The sequence below is a fragment of the Eucalyptus grandis genome, chromosome 1 (assembly GCF_016545825.1).
Source record: "Eucalyptus grandis isolate ANBG69807.140 chromosome 1, ASM1654582v1, whole genome shotgun sequence".
Taxonomy (NCBI): domain Eukaryota; kingdom Viridiplantae; phylum Streptophyta; class Magnoliopsida; order Myrtales; family Myrtaceae; genus Eucalyptus; species Eucalyptus grandis.
In genome coordinates, this window is record NC_052612.1 from 45,472,999 (window position 1) to 45,492,263 (window position 19,265).

General features: G+C 41.4%; 3 protein-coding genes, 1 long non-coding RNA gene and 1 pseudogene across 4 annotated transcripts; 1 reads left to right on the forward strand and 4 right to left on the reverse strand.

Moving 5' to 3' along the window:
- Positions 1-371: 371 nt before the first annotated feature.
- Positions 372-5,084, reverse strand: LOC104455193 (SH2 domain-containing protein A-like). The gene is made up of 6 exons (XM_039299655.1): positions 5,025-5,084; positions 4,027-4,116; positions 3,413-3,435; positions 3,033-3,198; positions 1,871-2,209; positions 372-469 (listed from the first exon to the last, which is right to left on the reverse strand). The coding sequence occupies exons 1-6, from the start codon at positions 5,082-5,084 to the stop codon at positions 389-391; spliced, it is 759 nt and encodes a 252-aa protein (XP_039155589.1). The 3' UTR covers positions 372-388.
- A 1,193-nt stretch (positions 5,085-6,277) lies between these two features.
- Positions 6,278-7,685, reverse strand: LOC104452986. Its single transcript, XR_005552164.1, has 3 exons — positions 7,240-7,685; positions 6,648-7,167; positions 6,278-6,347 (listed from the first exon to the last, which is right to left on the reverse strand). It is a non-coding gene; the product is annotated as an uncharacterized LOC104452986 (long non-coding RNA).
- Positions 7,686-8,553: 868 nt separating this feature from the next.
- On the reverse strand, positions 8,554-13,593 carry LOC104431823 (TMV resistance protein N-like). The gene is made up of 6 exons (XM_039299661.1): positions 13,442-13,593; positions 13,205-13,232; positions 12,368-12,508; positions 11,939-12,075; positions 9,172-10,291; positions 8,554-8,816 (listed from the first exon to the last, which is right to left on the reverse strand). The coding sequence occupies exons 1-6, from the start codon at positions 13,591-13,593 to the stop codon at positions 8,556-8,558; spliced, it is 1,839 nt and encodes a 612-aa protein (XP_039155595.1). The 3' UTR covers positions 8,554-8,555.
- A 774-nt stretch (positions 13,594-14,367) lies between these two features.
- On the forward strand, positions 14,368-17,037 carry LOC120294825 (annotated as a pseudogene).
- Positions 17,038-18,362: 1,325 nt separating this feature from the next.
- On the reverse strand, positions 18,363-18,962 carry LOC120287027 (NDR1/HIN1-like protein 1). Its single transcript, XM_039299672.1, has one exon. The coding sequence runs from the start codon at positions 18,960-18,962 to the stop codon at positions 18,363-18,365; it is 600 nt and encodes a 199-aa protein (XP_039155606.1).
- Between the last annotated feature and the right edge of the window lie 303 nt (positions 18,963-19,265).

Below are 19,265 nucleotides of genomic sequence, written 5' to 3' on the forward strand. Positions count from 1 at the left end.
TGCTAAAGCAGGTAAATAAATCCGTTGTTGCACAATTATGATTAATCAGTGCCCCATGACACTAAAGCGTGGAACATCTCATTGCAGTGAAGATTAGAGATATCCTTGACATTGAAGCAATTAAAATCTGCAAAGAGGACTTCTGGCCCTGGTCGTTCATAATATCATATCTCGATATTCTTATGTCTAAGAAGGAATTGCAACCTTGTTGGGCAATTCAAATGCAGCAGATCTTGTTCGATGGTACATGAACTTACATGCATGTGTTATGTACGGAGATGATCGAAGGGAGAATGAGGTCCACAATCAACACGGAAAACGAATGCTTGGAAAGGCCAAGACCATGGAGAAAAAGTTCCAATGGACTACTTACCACAAATGCCATCATTTACTCTCGAAGAAAATATAATGACAGGAACATGTCCTGCATTCCGACAATAAAATTTTCCATTTGGGCATGCTGATGTTCCTGCATTATCGAGTCAGAGAAAGTGAAGTTACAATTAGAAAAGTACATAGCTCTAGTGGTGGACACTACAAGAAATCTGCAGACATACATGAGATGTTCTAAAGAAGGAAACAAAGCCGGGTGAAAGTAACAGTGTCATTTAGAATGGTCTAAACATCAAAGCAGGTCCAGATATGGACACTACTAGGTGTTTCCACACATACTATGTTCTATAAGAAGAAATAAAGCCTAGGATTAGTAACAGTCTTTTTTGGATAAGTAATATCTAAAACCAGTACAAGCCTAACAAAAAGAAACCCATGGTTTGTGATAAGCACAATACAACTGAACTAACATGAGTCCAGCTGAGCTTCTTGATGAACCATCATTACTAATATATCAATGGAGAGCATCGCTCAACTATGCCAGTTTATGGAAGTTGGCCAGACCATCCCATATAAACTGAATACACTTCTTTTGCTCTTCAAAAGCATTTATATCAAATAAAGCAATCAGCAGTTTTGCTGATCTATGATGCTAAACCGATTATTCATGACAATTACCAAGGAAAATATTATGTCCTCATGATATACCCGCCAAGTTCGTAATATCTGGTGAAATTGCTTAAGGTAACAATTTGTCTGCTTGTTCGGCAAGAAAGAAAACTGGGAGTTCTGAAAGAGGCACCTCTTCGTTCCAAAGGAAAAGGAAAGTTGAACCACTAAATGAATTCATATGTGCCCCATTGTGCAACTCTTCTGTGTCTCATAATTTGGGACAGTGGACTCACAAGGTGCTTCGTAATTGGACACACATGCTCAACCACATGAATGTACAAAAGCGAAATATTACCTTTGATGTCAGATAGCTATACTTGTTAACTAGCATGGCTTTCAGATTGTTTTATCTCCTCATACAACATGGCTTTATATATCATTCTGTCCCCTTCACAAATTCTACATGTTTCCTTTCCACTATCTCACAGTGTAATAGTAACTTAATAGCTAAATGTTGATGTGGCATTTCTGCCACTTAGACTGAGGAGAAATATCAGTTCTCTTGACAGGCAAAGCATCTCACAAAAACTGAGAATCTACTCCATTTTTTTTTTTTTTTTTTGCTTAATTCCAAGTATCTACTCCTTAATCAGTACAAACATAGCCACTATCCACTTTTTACTTTTGTTCGACAAAAGTACCCTTCATCATGGAATAAAGAAAGAAAGCTATAGCCTCAATCATCATTAAATATAGACTGCATGCATCAAAAGCAATCTTTCAAAAATATATAGATGTAACCATCTTTCTAAAAAGGGCTAGTAGCTCACCAGCACATCCAAACATGCTTCCCCTATCATATTAGCAATACCCTGCTCACAATCTCAGGATGGAAACCACAGTGTAAAATGATGATCAGTCGTACCTTAAAATCACTACGGATGTTAGAGTTGCATTCGTCATCCAGCTGCTGAAAGGAATAATCAGCCTTTCCCAATCTAACCCTTTTTGATGATGGACTAAGTTTTGCTTCACGTACGGTATTATGCTCGAGTTCTGGCGATTCATATTTGGAAGATAGAGTACACTTAACTGGTAAAATGCCAGATGCCGGCCTCTTCCAAATTATCTGAGATGTTCTAGCATTGCGGTTGCGAGAAATACAGCGGTTGGGATTCGAAAAAGCCTCTAAGAAAGGATAATTTCCAGCCTGTGGTATGTTGAACCTCACGTGGAACAACCTGTTATCACACTTGGATGAAAGCTGAAAAAGGAAAAAAAGAGCCTTAAGTTTCAGGGACGAGAAAATTTTCTTTCCATGTAAGCTGTATGATTGTCTTCAATAAAAAACATCATTAAATGAGGCAATTGTCTTCAATATATATATAAAATCATAAAATGAGGCAATGGCAAATCAAAGACTATTATCCTGGTGGTGGCAAACTAGAAAACCAATAAGGCACTAAACTTGCCACACTGATAATTTAGTAAATGTAGTTCATGCTAATGCAGAGGAGAACACAGATACAAGCAGAAATGTCACATATAAAAGTTTGAATCAATAATAGGTCATTACAGATACTCCTAGGCATGTATTATTATATTCTTTTTTACTAGGAATTGAATTCAAAAAATGTTTTGGAATTGATTCAATCTTGGCAAATGAATTAAGTATGAACACCTTATGTATGCCCAGACGTATTTATATGAAAGAGGAAAAATTGGTCCAAGTTCTTGCAGTTCTACTGTAAGTTTTTCTTGAAGAGGTGATCTAACCATTATAGCTAACAATGTTTAAGAAAATATTCAACCAAAGAAAAATTTAATCTACAACCTACGCACATGATTACTCTGCCCAGCTAGTGATAATTCTTTTTTCTATTTACTTGGATTAGGCAATCTCCAGAGCATGCTATTACTGCTTAACATATTAATGAGATGCTACTAGCAATTACCCCATGCCATCTACTTTTCATGTATACAGTCCTACTCAAATATTTGGAAACAACTGCAGGTCACTAATGCAATCTTTAATTCAGATGACAAGCTATCATTAGCATAATACAAATCACCCAACCAACATCTACCTGAGATATCTTGAGCTTAAAAGAAGCGCGGCCATGCAATAATTTGCTAGGTTTCTCATAGGAATCGAATTCGATTCCATCATAGCTTGTCAACAGCGGGGCTTCATCATCACTGGTTTTCTCCACCAGTGACCCACTGTTAGCATACAAAAAGTGAAGCAACAACCTACCAAAAAAAACACAAAAAAAGTCAATTATTAACAGCACCTTATCTATGATTTTTTCCTTTTTCCTTTTTTTTCTCTTATGATAGTTGTTTTTAGGTGGGGTTGGTGAGAGAGCGAGAGAGAGAGACAGCCACAGTAAGAAGCAAGAAGAAGCAAACCTCCATTTCCTTATTCACAATCTGGCCAAAGGCATCTAGCAAGACAACATCCAACGCAAAGTTCCTCCGACACGATGCCTGCAATTCAGTAAACCAGTTGTCACTGCATATTGGAAGAAGGCCGTAGCTAGAGTGGCACCTGACTTTTAAGGAGCAAATTGAACATTACATATAAGGAGTCTATTGGGTTTCAAAGAAGGAAGAACAGACTCATACAACCATGCTGAATGTAAACACCATTGAGTAAGCTTTCTCCGCCCATCTCATTTCCCAGACACACTTGGAAGGAAAGCTATGACCCAGTCAGTCAATCATTAATATAAATTCATTTTGGATAGACAATTACAAGGAATCTCCAATTCGCAATCTTGCTTTGGAAGCACAACGGGAAACAATTGGAAAAGCTGAAATTGCAAATACTTAAGCCATATCAGAAATTGATACTTTTTTCAAAGAGGCAAGCTTTAGAGCCAACTTTTTTCTATTGAAAGAAAAACAACAAAAAGTCGGAAGCTATTAACATAGAAATATCACTTCCTGACGTCACAGAAAAAGATTCAACTTCGTCAAGGCAGTTCAACGACAATGCTTAACACTGGAGGTGACACTCAATTAGATTTTGTCAAAAAAAAAAAAATGTAGGATTAAAAGGAAGATACAACGACTTACCTTTCCACCCACGATACTCCAGATACCATCACTACCTTCTTCTATGTCAGAAGGAGATGGCTTGTCAATAGCTAAGTGTACAGGTGAGTCCTGTCATTACAGGAAAATATTCATTAAAGAAATCATATCCACATGAATAAGGTCAAACAAACTCGACAGAAGGTACCTTATAATGATCCTCAATGGATGAAGAAGGGTGCAAGACCTTTGGACTATATAAATAACCTTCTATACCATCATTAGTTCCACTGGTACTAACCAAACTTATTTTCCTTAAAAGGGCTAGATTCTCCATCTTTTGAGGCACTTAGGGGCTTCTCATCCACCACTTCCCCGTCAATGTGAAGCCGTAAAAGTTGAGACCTGCCATGAAGATAGAACTTTGAGCAACTTACAAAGGGAAAAAGACCCTAAGAGTAAGAAACCTAGGAAAGACAATGACATCATAAGATTGACAAGAGACTTTCGGTTGAGCACCATTTATGCAATCTAAAATTCTACTTTATCTCTTTCATCCGACCAACAATGAGACATAGACTTACATGAAATTTTGCAGATAACAATTCTTGTCCAAGATCCTCCGGATAATGCATGCAATTAGTTAATCACAGGCACTCCAATGAATATGAATAGAATCATACTCCATGTATGTACTCTATAAAAGCTTGTTCTTTTCAGTCACATTGAAAGTGCAACAGTTCTACGTGCTATATGAATGTCCATCCAATACGCCTTACTTTTATATATTTGAAGATCATGCACCATTCATACAATTCCAATTACATCTGAAAATGATTGGTTAAAGGTAAAACAGACAGATAAAATGTTCAGTAACAACTTGCTTCAGCTCGACAGCTCAAACCAATAAGTGGTAAACATGACACACATTAATGTGCTCAGCTATAGCCATAAAAATTTCAGCAGTTATCAACTCAAAAGGAACGAGCAGTTTAAAAACCATGTGTAGAAAGAGTAATTCAGACACTTGATATACATACCTGACAGCCAACATGGACCCATTTTCCAAATGGAAACTCGCTATCTGAAGAAGCCAACATGGACCCATTTTCCCTGCAGGTTTAAGATTAGTTCCACAACTAGCTAATGAGGTTTCATAAAATTCTACATGAACGTACTTTATGAGAAGTGAGAAAATTTGTGGCAACATCAAAAGAGGTTCTCGAGAATCTGCATGGTACTACGCATGCCGAGGGGAGAGCATGGACATATAACAATCGCAAAGTCCTATGAGAAAGTTCCTCATTTTGAGTAAAACGAGAAGGCATAATTCTTTTGTAGACCCACATGCTATTACATCTATCCAACACAACACAATTAATCATAATGCAATGGATAAAGGCATGGAAAATATAAGGAAAAATATCCATAATCCTTTGGCAAAAAAAAAAAAAAAAAAAAAAAAAAGAGATCAAAACCTGCTATCACCACATGTACTGGAAATGTTGCGTTGCTGTATTAGTGGAACAACACTTTAATTAAAATTGCCAATGCCATCACTAATAGAGCTGACACCAATAAACTATATCCGTGCTTTGGGGAAAAAAATCCCATTGCTACAGAATAAGCACAAAAATTCTATTCATTAAAAGGCTTCAGAATTTTATAAAATAATAAAATATGGGCTCGTCATACAAGTGCAGAGAGATAGAGATAAATGCATGCAGTTCGAACATATTGGTCAATCTTACTTCGTCTCTTTATCACACTGGTTTTCAGAATGTTCTTCCTAAACCATCTGACTATGCAGTTCTTATCAGGAAAAGGAAAAAGAAAAAAAAAGAACAATAAGAAGATGTAGGGGCAAGTGACATCATCGATGGAGTCATTTGGCACCTCGATGTTGACTCGTCTCATCCGGGGATAATATAGATCACTTTTTGGGCTCATCATCAACTAAAAGGCCAACCCATTATCCCTCACTTTGCCTCGGTCTGAATCTAGATTATCAACTGCAATTACAACCTGTCAAGGAAGGCCCTTATCAAAATTAAACCAGCCACCTCGCATCTAGCAATCACTAAACACTATCATAACAATGTTTTCATGATTTCAATTAACAAGTCGAGGACAGGCCAACAGGCTTAGAGCAAGACATAGCCTGCATATCATGTCCTACGAGAGATGCCTTATTCAAATTAAAAAGTCTAAGCGACCTCAAAGCATGTCCCGGCTGAATAATATTAGAAACAAAGAGAACACATGAGACATAGTAAAACAAAAAGAAAACAAACCTCTTGTCTAAAGGAGCTTATCAATTCTTCTGAATATTCTTGCATCGAGAATACCTTCACCGCCACATCCTGCAATTGGATTAAATGCAGAGAAAGTTAAAATCCAAAAAAAAAAAAAAAATCATCATCAGGAGATCGCATAGGTCTATACCAAACAGTGAGATAAAGTAAGAAGCCAAATGCATTGTTAGAGCCTTTTCGGAGTATGTCCTACTGGCATAATGAATAGCCAGACCCAAGATTAAAGAAAAACTACAGGCGAAAAGCATACTACTAATGACTTTTCAGGCATCGCTGAACTCCTATAGAATCCCTTCCGTCACCCCGTCAGACAGAGAGAAAGAGAGAAAAGAGAAAGAGAGATATTACCTGGACAAGCCGGTGCCGGATCTGGAGCCGGAGGGGGCGCGGTGGTTCGCTATCGAAGAGAGGGAGGGCAGACAGAGACGCGAGGAGAGAGAAAAAGTAAGGGATGGACGAGTGGGGGCCGGAACCGGAGCCAGAGGCGCGGCGCGGTGGTTCGCCAGTCGGATTCCACACTCTTTCTTCTGTTTCCTCTTTGCTTTGCCGACTAGCTTCCTCCCTCTCTTTTTGCTGCTCTTGACTTTTCATATGGACCAACTCTCGGGCAATTCCGAACAGTCGTATGACATGTGTTTGGTATCTTTTGCAATGATGCACAATCACGGACCTTCAACGAACATAACTTCTCCAGCTTCAAAGCATCAGGGAGGAGCCTTTCTTTGGAACTGCAATCTCCAGTTGAAAACCGTTCAAGTTCGATCTCAATTAATTCTGGGCATCTCGTCACAAACAAATTTTGATGCTCCTTTAAGCTCGAAACATTGGATATCCTCAGAAGCCCCTCCCATTCCAACACTTGCAGTACCTGGAGATTCTTTAGCTGTCCAATCACATTGTCGAACTCAATCTCTGCAAATTCAAAGTCGTAGAGCAGTACCTGACACAAATTGTCCAGGTTGGAGAATATTGACCATTCTATTGGGGCCTTCACACCTTGTAAGTTCAACGATTTCAAACTGGACGGAAACCCAGTTAGAAGCCGTAGGTCGGCACAAGTTATTTCTAACTTCCAGAGCTGAGAAAGGGATCTCAAGTCAGTTGGACGCATGGTAGTATCGCAAAAATCCACGTACAACCACTGCAATTTATGAAGCCCTCCGAGATAACTTAGGTTCGGACGTCGAATTCGTCCTGGTACAAATGGCAACGGTTGGTTTCTCACACAAGTATAAATGCAATCACTTATCATTAGATTATTTAAACTAGTGAGGTTCGAGAGGTCGGGTACTGCCAGCAACGATGGAGACTTTATCCTTAGGTTTGTTAAACTTGTGGGGAGGTCTGGTAGTAATTGAAGCCTATTACAAAAACTTATATCAAGTTCTCTGAGGTTAAAGAGCTGACTGATTGTCTTCGGCAATCTACTAATCTTCGTGTTGGGCATGATCAGAGTCTCCAATCGAGATAGTCCTGTGATTTTAGGATTTTTGCCCTTAAGAATGTCACAATCGTGGGCTGTTAGCTCCTCAAGATTCTCCAGAGTCCCTATACTCTCTGGTAGCTCTCTTATCTGACTTTCCTGCAAATTCATGAGCTGCAACTGTCCGCCAATAGAATGGGGTAATTCTTCGATAGGTGTAGAAGATAAATGCAATTCGAGTAGCGATTCTAATCCTCCAATGGAATCTGGTAATGCACTTACACTAGTATAATCTAAATTCAAATAAACGAGTGATGTCAACTTTCCAATGGAATCTGAAAGCTCTACAAAGTTGCAACACCCACTTAGAGACATATGCTTCAAAACTTGTAGCCCTTCTATTGAGGGCGGAAGTTCTCTAATGCCATCCTGATTTTCCACCTTCAGCACTGACAAGGATTTCAGACCATCAATTGCGTATGGTAATAGAGAAACAGGTGGAATTCTCTGTAGTGGACGATCCATCCCATCGAATTCCAAATACTTCAGGCGGCCTAACTGATTAATAGAGCTATCAATTTCTTCCAATCTCGTACAATTTTTGAGAACTAGTCTTTTCAAATTCAGGCACTTGGAGAAGTTGGGTGTCCTCTTTAAATAATTGCAGCTTTCTAGATATATGACTTTCAGGTTATCATTTACCTATAAAACAACAAATTATTAAGGAAAATAATGGCATAGGCAAAGGTCAACTCAATGTAACAAATGCATACACACATAAATAAAAAATAATGCATTATATGAAATTGTACCATGCATGCTCCCCATCCAATCTAGTCTTCCATAATATCACTCTCCGAAAGCTTGAGAACAGCCAATTTCTTTAGACGTAAACCGGTGGCATGTAGTTCTGAAGGGCAATGACGCCAACAGAGCCATGTTAGATTAGAGAGAAGATTTTTGAAGTCTCCGACAAAGTTTCCTCCATCCAATTCAAGGAACCTTAAACTTGGCAGCGTGGAAAATTCGCCACTCGTAAAATTATGCCCGTCATCAAGTCTTGTGAGTTTGAGTGCTACAATGTTTTTTGTTCCCTGATATTTTCAGAGCAACACATTAGCAACATGATCGAACCATTCAGAGTAAGTGCTGAATATCAAAATAGGGAGCATGTATCTAAATTCAACTAATAGTAAACACGAGTAAACCAGCAAAAAAAATAAGGCACATAGATATTATCTTATACAAAATGGGGCAATTTCCCTGAATCATTATCTCTCCCATTTAGATGGGAGTCGTAATGGTAAAAATTAGTTCTTTTGGAATGTTGTTCATTTCTCTCAAATTATGCAAAATCATCAATGTCCTGTGTACAAAAATGAGCGAACATTTTGGATGAAAATGAACTCTAAATACACATAATTGCATGTTCAGTTTTTCTAGGCATACCAAGTTATTCTGAATCACATTTGAGGCAGTCTTCGGACACCACAGCCTACTGCGCTCCTCAGGATTCCTAACGCATTCTTGCTCGACAATCTCTCTTCCAAGATCTCTGAGTTGATTGTGCATCCATAATCTATCATCTTCATTGACTTTGATCAAAGACAAATGAATGAGGACATTGAGTCCAGTATGTGGAAAAAAATTACAAGCTTTCCACATGTAATATGCATGGATTCTTTTTTCACCAATGAAGTGACATGCAATGTCGAGAAAGATTTGTTGTTGCGAGAAGTCCAATTCTTCATAACTTATCAACAACTTTTTCTTGACTTCCGTGTTGGGTATTGTTTGCAACTTCTTCAATGTGTCTTTCCAAGTTCTCATGCTTCTTAAATGAAGAAATGAACCTATGACCTCGAGTGCCAATGGTAGTCCTCCACTAGTATTGACAAATTCACATGAAATATTGAAGTAATCACGTGGAGGTGAATCACTTTTGAAGGAGTGCTGGCTAAATAGTTGAAGAGCGTGGCCTAACTCCATTATCTTCATTTCATAAAAATAGAAATCTTGGTGATTAAGTGGGATGATATTGTCATCTTGGTAGTCAGTTTGGGGAGCTAAGAAATGGGTGTTCCTAGTTGTGATAATAATTCTGCTTCCCGGCCCAAACCAACTAGACTCACCAGCTAGCTTCATGAGCTGATCCTTCTTGTCCATATCATCAAGAATAAGGATGACTTTCTTATCATGGAGTCTTTCTTCGATCATGTCCCTCCGCTCATAAGCATCAATAACTTTTGAATGTTGAATACCAAGGATGTCACGTGACAATTTCTTTCGCAAACTTAAAATATCATTTCCACGGATATCTAAAAGAAAGCTGCAACTTTGGAACTGGGAAGAGATACGTTCAAAGATAGCTTTAGCAAGAGTTGTTTTACCAATACCCCCTATACCGTGAATCACCACAAATCGTACATCAAGAGTGCCTAGGCCTAACAAATTGATAACGGCTTCCATTTGATTGTGAATTCCCACCAAATCATCACACCAGTTTCTCTGCATAGGTGTCAACTTACTGAAAACTTCTTCCAGAGCAACAGCTATAAGTTTATCTTGGCTGCCATATAAATAATGCAATGGTCTCAGTTTGAGAAACCACAAACATGCGCAGAAGCATAAATATGTGAAACCAAAAACTTTGATTGTTAAAATCAAGCATAGATGAGCAGTTCATTTCAAATTCAATCCTACCCAAACTGAGAAGAATTTTGTCATCTTCGAAACATTATAAGGGATTTCCGTAACAAGAAATCCCTTTAGCATCATGGAACTATTACAATTCCTCCACGATTTGGTCATCAAGTCAAATCATTTCCTTCCAAGAATACATCTACAATTCCTCCACCACTTGCTCCTCAAGACAAATAATTCTCTGAAGATTGTATCCCACAGAATCGTGTCTCTTGTAAACCTAGTGCTTAGCCTATATATATTCATTGTGTTGTATAGCAATAAGTGCATAGAAGATATTCTCTTGAAATATATAGAAAATACAAGGCAATGTTGTACCATAATCTTCTTCTTCTATTCAGCCCTCTTTTACCATTTTAACATGGTAATTGCTTTTTGCAGGTTTGTACTTTTACTTGCTTAACTAGACAAGTCATTTATAATAATTGGATCCTTGCTTGTGTGTGGCAGATGCAGATCCTGTAGCAATGATGGAATTTTACATGAAAAAGCTGCTCAAGAGGAAGGAGGAAGAAACCTAAACAATCAAAAGATGAGATGCCTCCACCTGCTTCCCTCCAAGGTTGGTATTGTCTCTTATAACATATGTTTTCTAACTCGGTAATTTTCTTTTAAGTGTCTATTCTGCATGGTTTTTATCAATTTTCAGCTCATGTCATGTTTTCCATTGTAGCTCCTGCAAAAAGGGGTCATCACATGGGTGATTACATTCCTCTAGAAGAGCTTGAAAAGTTCCTATCAAAAGCGGGAATGATGTAGCTGCACGTAAAGCAACTAGAGAGGCTGCCGAGAAGGCTAAAATTCAGGCTGACAATGTTGGCCACAAACTTCCGTCTAAGATGGGATGGAAAGAAGGTTCTTTCTCTCTCTCGTCTCTTACCATGACTGTAGTTCTTTTTAATGCCATAGAATTTTTCTGTAACCATTCGGTATGTCTGGTTGGATGCCTATCGTAGCTCACAACAGCTTACTTTAGACTTGGTTTTACCTTGATGTGTGCTTTGTGGTTTTGCTAAACGGTCAGCTTTTTGTTTATTGTGGTTTCAGTAGTTCGTTGGTCGTTGTAAATTCTGGCTCAATTCACATTTTGAATGTCAATAGTTTTGAGTCCACCGAATGTCTTTCTCGAATCACGGGGTCAATAGGTTGCTTAGTTCTATCTAATACCCTATATGGAGAATTCTTTCGATTGTAAGCTATGGCTTGTAAAACAGGGGAGGGTCTCTGGGAAGCTCGAAGTGGGATTTCCAACCCAATATAACAATATTTGGAATTTGATGTGGGGTGCAGTTTTGAAGAGTTTTCAGATGGTCAAATCAGCGAAGGTTCTAACGTGCAATTTGGCCACCAAAACTAGCTCCACAACCAAGTGCATGAACCGGACAATTTTTTTTTGGCTCGTGCCACCCTTCTAGCATGACAAAGGGTGAAAACAGACCAAATGGCACATTAAGTAGGGTGAAAACAATGAACAAATAAATTTAGAAATGAAAGTATAGAAATTGTTAATTACCGGAGATCTTTTAAGTTCAATCCCTTGATTGCAGCGACCTCTTTTAGGGCCTCCTCCCACTGCTTGGCCACAATTTTGCCAGACTGGTTCTCATGATTTTCTAAGGCCTTACCGTATGATCCATTCGAGCTTAAGATCTGATGCATCCACATCATAGAAGATGGGCAAGATCACTTTCCCACCTCTCTTCCTATGCTCCACCATGTGTGCGAGCTCGCGAAGACACCATTTGCTAGAAGCATAGTCTTTAGAGAAGATCGGTATGTAGATTTTGAAATAGAGATTGCTCTTAGAAGCTCGCCTCCAATCTCTTCTCCAACACGGAGCTCTTCGTCATCTTTGAAGACGAATCCCGGCCCGAATCATGGTCTCATAAAGAGAGTCAGTGATGGTTGAGCGAGTATCGGGTCCTCTAAAGCTCAAGAACACCTCGTAATCCCACGATGAAGATTCACCACCAAGGGGAAGAGACTTTCCTTCGAGACGTTCCATTCTGACAATCTGTGGCTGCAGAAGTGAAGTGATATCAAACTGCTCGTTCGAAATTGCAACTTTCCAGTTACCTTGTGCCTGTTGGCAATTTATAAGAGAAACGGTCGACTGACTTTTTTTGTCCCAACACAACTGTTGACTGATTCAGGCTCACCGTAAGTGACAGCAGATGCAAAGAACGATCCATGATTTATAAATTTTGATTTTATATATAATGTGATTCTTAAATTGTTGTGCACGCGATTCTTAAATTGTTGCGCACTCCAAAACCGATCCCATGATTTATAAATTTTGATTTTATATATAATGTGATTCTTAAACTATTGGGCACGCGATTCTTAAATTGTTGCGCACTCCAAAACCGATCCCATGATTTATAAATTTTGATTTTATATATAATGTGATTCTTAAATTGTTGTGCACTCGATTCTTAAATTGTTGCGCACTCCAAAACCGATCCCATGATTTATAAATTTTGATTTTATATATAATGTGATTCTTAAACTTTATTGCGTACGCAATTCTTAAACATTGCGCACTCCAAAACCGATCCCATGATTTATAAATTTTGATTTTATATATAATGTGATTCTTAAACCGTTGCGCACGCGATTCTTAAGCATTGCGCACTCCAAAACCGATCCCATGATTTATAAATTTTGATTTATATATAATGTGATTCTTAAACTGTTGCGCAAGAATTCTTAAACTGTTTTTTTTGTTTTTTTTTTGGTAAAGGTAAAAGGTATTATAGCTTTGGACAAGAATACAGACCGGCTCCAAAGCATACACTCTCAGGGTGCTACGCACAGAGAGTGTTAGGGAGCCAAAACAAAAAAGATAACAAAGAAGAAAAAGAGACAAGCACAAGCAAGAAGCAAAGACCAACAGGTCACAAGCGAGAAGAAAATGCTAAACAAAACCTCAGCCGCCTAAGGAGAAGGCCGAGGGCCAGACACCCAAGGAGGGAAGGAGAAAAGATCGCGCAACTTGGTCTTCATCCGAATCTACTCATTCTCCTCACGATCAACGAAGATGGAAGGGTTGAAGCCCCCGGTTCTCTCAAGCCTTCTATTTCTAGGGGTATTCAGGACATCAGAGAAGGTGAGAGCTTTGTCGTTGACCATCTTGATAATGTGATTTTTCATTGCAGCAAGAGCCATCGCTTCGTCGCGGAATATGATAGCATTCCTCTTCTTCCAAATTAAGTAGCACATGGCAGCAAAAGAGTAACGAGCTAAGTTGTGAAAAAAATCATTGCCCTTTAGAAAGGAGGTAGCCCATCGGAGATTCTCCTTCCACGGCCTTGGGCGCCAAGGAAGGTTGCATCGAGAAGCCCAAAAATAAGCAATGGAAGCCGATATGTGGCAATAAAAAAACAACTGATCTATAGAGTCAGGAACATCATTGCAAAAGGCACAGGTGGCATAATCAATTCTACCATAAGAAATGAGAAGTTCCTAGGTAGGCAAACGGTTTCTAGCAACCAACCAGAGATTGAATTGGAACCTGGGAGTGATGACGTTGTTCCAAATAAGCGAAGCCCAGGGCACTACGCTTCTTTTGGTCCTAAAGTGGTTCCAGGCAGATCCTACCGAAAAAGATCCGGACAGATGCCAACGCCAAAAAACAAACATTCTTAAACTGTTGCGCACTCCAAAACCGATCCCATAATTTATAAATTTTGATTTTATATATAATATGATTCTTAAACTGTTGCGCACGCGATTCTTAAGACCCCAGGTCCATGACAAGCGGATCGCCCGAACCGACCCGACCCGCATCCGTTCCGTTTCCCGCTCCTCTCAAATCCCCCCTTCATTTTGAAAGTTGCAGGTTCGGCCATGGACGACCGGTGAATAAATCTCAGCAAACGACAGGAGCGACGAGGAAGAGAAAACGCTCTCTCAATTTCTCCTCCGGCGGCGCGGCGACAGATGGCTCCTCCCTTCGTCTTCCTCCGAATCTCCAGGCTCTCGAAGAGGAGCCCGAGGACAACCGCCTCTATGCGCAGAGCCCCGTCGACATCGCCTCGCTCCGCTCCTCCGAAATCGAAGAATTCGTCAAAGGTCCGCTTCAACCTGCGCTCACACCGCCGCAATCGACGATGAGTTTTTTCGCGAAAATGTTTTGTTTTTCGCTGAGGTTGGTGTCCCCGTGGCTCTCTCGCAGGCCTGTCGTTCGATCTCTCCGACAAGGAGCTGTTCTGCGTGGAGGAGCAGGACGTGTTCGACCGCGTGTACTCGCTGGTCCGCAGCTTCTCCGGCCTCGCCCCGCCCTGCAAGCTCAACGTCGTGGAGAGCCTCAGGTCGAACCTCAGCGTGCTGCTCCCGAACATCGACTCGCTCGCGCGACAGGATGACGACGGCATGATCCTGGACCGCATCGGCTCGCACCGCATCGGCTCGCACCGCAACGCCTTTAAGATATACACGTTCTTCCTGCTCAGCATCGTGCGCGATGAGGAAGCGAGTGTTGGCTCCGGCAACAGTTCGAAGGTATTGAGCTCGTCTTTTTGATTTAGATGATGACATCGGAAGGGCAAGCACGTCGAGCCGATTAAGTGTCTCTGCTTACTTTAATTGAATTGGCGCATTCCTTTTCACCATATTTCATGGTCATCCATTTGAAGTTCCTGTTTAACCTAATTGGCTTGCTGCCCATTCCACTCATGTACAAGAAGGTTGTCAGATATCGCCATTAGTGTCATATATACATGTACGTTATTTTGCTTGTAAATTGGATAATTATCATGTGAGAATTTCAGTGAGGTTTTGGATCGTGGGTTCAGGTGGCAGCAACCGCAAGGAAGAAACAGCCTCTGAACTCTTGGAACTGGGAACAACAGAGGGGACGGGTGCTAAATCTAATTGCTAACTCCTTAGAGGTCAACCTTTCGTTGCTCTTTGGTTCATCGGATCCAGATGAAAATTACCTCTCTTTTATTGCAAAGTATGTGCTGAAATTGGCCAAGTTAATTCCTTTGAGTTTGTCTTTTAGGTTTTTCTTATGGATTGACCTTTGTTTCTGGTCACTGCAGGAATGCATTCTCAATGTTTGAAAATGCTTCGCTCTTGAAAGACCTCGAGACGAAAGATGCTCTCTGCCGTATCATTGGGAGTTGTGCCAGCAAATACCATTACTTAGCACAATCATGTGCTTCAATCACGCATCTGATTCACAAATATGATTTTGTTGTCACCCACATGGCCGAGGCTGTTGCAGGGGCTGAGAGAAAATATGCTGATGGTAGCTTGCCAGTTCTCTAATAAGAGAGACTGGAAGGACCAATCCAAAAGACTATGTTAAGGACACTGTAGGAGCTGAAAATGTTGGACGTTTTCTAGTTGAACTGGCTGACAGGATACCCAAGTTGATATCAACCAACATTGGAGTGCTTGTATCACATTTTGGTGGGGAATCTTATAAGATAAGAAATGCTCTTGTTGGAGTTCTAGGAAAGCTGGTTGCAAAAGCTTTTAAAGATGTTGAGGGTGAGGTTAGTTCTAAATCTGTTTGCCTTCGAGCAAAGCAAGCTATGTTGGAAATCTTGCTGGAAAGGTGTAGGGATGTCTCAGCTTACACTCGAAGTCGAGTTCTTCAGGTCTGGGCTGAGCTCTGTGAAGAGCATTCTGTTACAATCGGAGTATGGAATGAGGTTGCAACTGTTGCTGCTGGAAGATTGGAGGATAAGAGTGCCATTGTCAGAAAATCAGCATCAAACCTACTTATCACAATGTTGCAGCATAACCCTTTTGGTCCGCAGCTTAGAATTGCTTCATTTGAAACTACACTGGAGCACTACAAGAAGAAGCTAGATGAGCTTGAACCCACTACCCATGAAAATAGTGTAATTAATGATTTATCACCTGAAGATTTATGCAATGCTGATGGAGAAATTGAAGATTGCAATGCTGAAACTATGTCTCAGGAACAACAAAATAGCTTACCTGATAGTTGTTTACCCCATACAGAAGATGCGGTCACTAATAAAGATAGTTCTGTGCCAGATGTTGGCAACTTGGAACAGACCAGAGCCTTGGTTGCATCTCTTGAAGCTGGATTGAGATTTTCTAAGTGTGTATCAGCCACAATGCCGAATCTTGTACAACTGATGGCTTCAACCTCTGCCACTGATGTCGAGAACACTATTCTGTTGTCGATGAGGTGCAGACAGTTCCAGATTGATGGCTCAGAAGCCTGCTTGCGCAAGATGTTGCCATTGGTAAACTTCTATCCTCATCCTTGTTTTGAAATTATGGAAAAGCTGGTGGTTTGGCATAAATAATGTGGAACCAGCTTTTTGATGAACTTGACATTTATAATCTTATACTTACTATCTTGTAGGTGTTTTCTCCAGACAAATCCATCTATGAAGCTGTGGAGAATGCCTTTATTACAATTTACATAAGGAAAAACCTAGAGGAGAAAATATTCAGTGGTTTCTAATCACCACGTCACTCGCCTACCTGGCATGCGTGCTCCATTCAAATTGCGCCACGTGCCCATAATGTGGAATTAAAAAATTTGAATCCTCGCGCGCCTTTCTCTCTCTTGCAGACTGAGTAAAGGACTGACACAGGTAACAATTAATGTGTTGCCTTCTCTCTCTCTTCTTTCTACAGATGAGGTCCTCCTTCACGACCTCTCTCTTCTGCAACAAAGGCCTCCACCTCCATCCTCTCTTCCTCTCCCTTCCTCCTTCTTCTTCACCTTTCTGGCTCCAAAAACCACCAACCGGCCTCTCGAACCATCCTTCGTCTTCTACACTTTGTTCGATGTTGATTTCCGACTTGGATACGTCGCCAAAGATTTTGAAGTGGAACTATGCTGCAAGGAGGAGGTTGGATATTTCGGTAGTGGCGTCAAGTTTTGGAGTTCCGGCGACGGCTGCGAGAGATTGTGGTGGAGGAGTCTCTCTCTTGTTTTTTTCTTCCGCAGAGGAGAGAGAGAAGTATGGCAGAGCCATTAGCCTTCAACTATGTTCTGGCTATGTTCTGGCGTATTCCTTTCCTTAGCCGGACAGGCTGGTTTCTCTAGTTTTGGTGGAAGTTTATGTTTAGTGTGGCTCGGGCTTGTCGTTGCAATGGTGGCCGCATCGATGGCGTCGAACGGTGCTTTGGGGATGGGCCGAATTAGTGGACCAATACGTATAACTAGAACTTGAAATTGGACCTCATTGCAACCCAACCAAACAAACAAAACCCGAAAAGCCTGTCTGATTACATGAGCAGGCTGGGCCGGTCGGAGATTTCCCGTGGAGCCCAACCATCTTATCACTCATGCTTTTGTCGGTCCGGTGATGTTCGAACGATACTTTTTAGACAATTTTTAAGCGACCCATCACTGGTAACAATGGCCCAGTTAGAAGTTTTTACTTGCAGGAATTGTTATTTGTGTGGGAAACGTAGGTGATGATGACCGGTAGTGCCATCTTTTGCTTAGAAGGTCGTAATAACTAGCGGCATTAGTGATGGTAATCTGGCGAAACACAAACTTACCAGATGATCTTAGCTCATGAGGCATGTGCATGGCGTATAAAAAGAAGAAGACGACATGAACGAGCCGAAAACATGGCCGACCACACGTGTCCTGCGCTCGCGCCAGCTCAGTCGCCCTACGTGTTTCCTGCTGAATCAGAGACTCATGAAGGTGGCCACGAGAAGAAGGAGAGGACGACGAAGCAGCTCAGCTCGTTCTCGTTTCGTCGACCGTCCGCCTAATGATACTGTATAGAAAAATTGAACTAACTCAACCCTAGCAAACTGAAGAAGAGGAGGAGAAAAGAATCATTCGAAGGGTAAAAAGTTATGTCGCACATATATATTTTCACTTAACATAGTTAACAAAGGAGGCAGAAGCGAGCGAGCTTGTAAAAACTTTATTACAAGCAAGGCCTAGTTTATCGACTTTTTCACGTGAAAACACCCTTTTAAACGTCGACTTTGCATGGAGGAGAGGCCAGCAGAGGCACTTGACCATCAAAGCCCTTCTTCAAACCCACCAGCATATTGCACCTCGCATAAAACCCGTAATGCCCCGTCCTTATTACACCCGCCTTGTATCTCAACCTCCCCATCACCACCACGCTCAGCCCCACCACCCCGTACGCCTCGTCCACCGCCAGCCCGTTCCCCACGTCCGCCGCCACCGGCACCGCCGCCCCGCCGAGCACCGGGGACAGCTCCACCGTGGTCCGCCTCTCCTGGAAGAGAAACGGCAGCGACGCCGGCAGGGTTATCGCCTGCTTCCGGTACGAGACGAAGGCCGAGAGGCGGTCGTAGTAGATGGAGACCCGCGGGCTGGGGTTCCTGATGAGGAGCGTGAACTGCATGGTGGTGGAGATGACGGGCGGCGACGTGGCGTTGAGTTCGTACACGGCGGCCCCGACGACGGAGAACTGTGGCCGCTGGGGGCGGTAGATGAGGAAGACGATGAGGGCTGTGACGCCGGCGAGGAGGAGGAAGATGGTGATGGCCGCGAGCGCGGACCGACGTAGAGAGGAGGAATAGCCTTTCTTGTCATTAGCCATATTGGGATGGGGGAGGGGATGGTTTGCGAGGTTCTTGCGGGTCGTGTTGCTCTTCTTCTGTTCCGGAAACAGGCGGTGAAGAACTTATGGCGTCTAGAGAGAGAGAGAGAGAGAGAGAGGGTGAGTGTGTGTGATCGTGGCAAGTTTTCGAGGAAGGAGAGGAATATGTATGACAAGTGGAGCAGAACAGAAGGGAAAAGTTAATTAAAAAGGGACGGTCGGGTCACCTTGGAACGAGAAAATATTCGGTGGTTCGCGCCAGGTCATCCGCTCTGGTGCGTACAAACCAATGAAATACCGGCA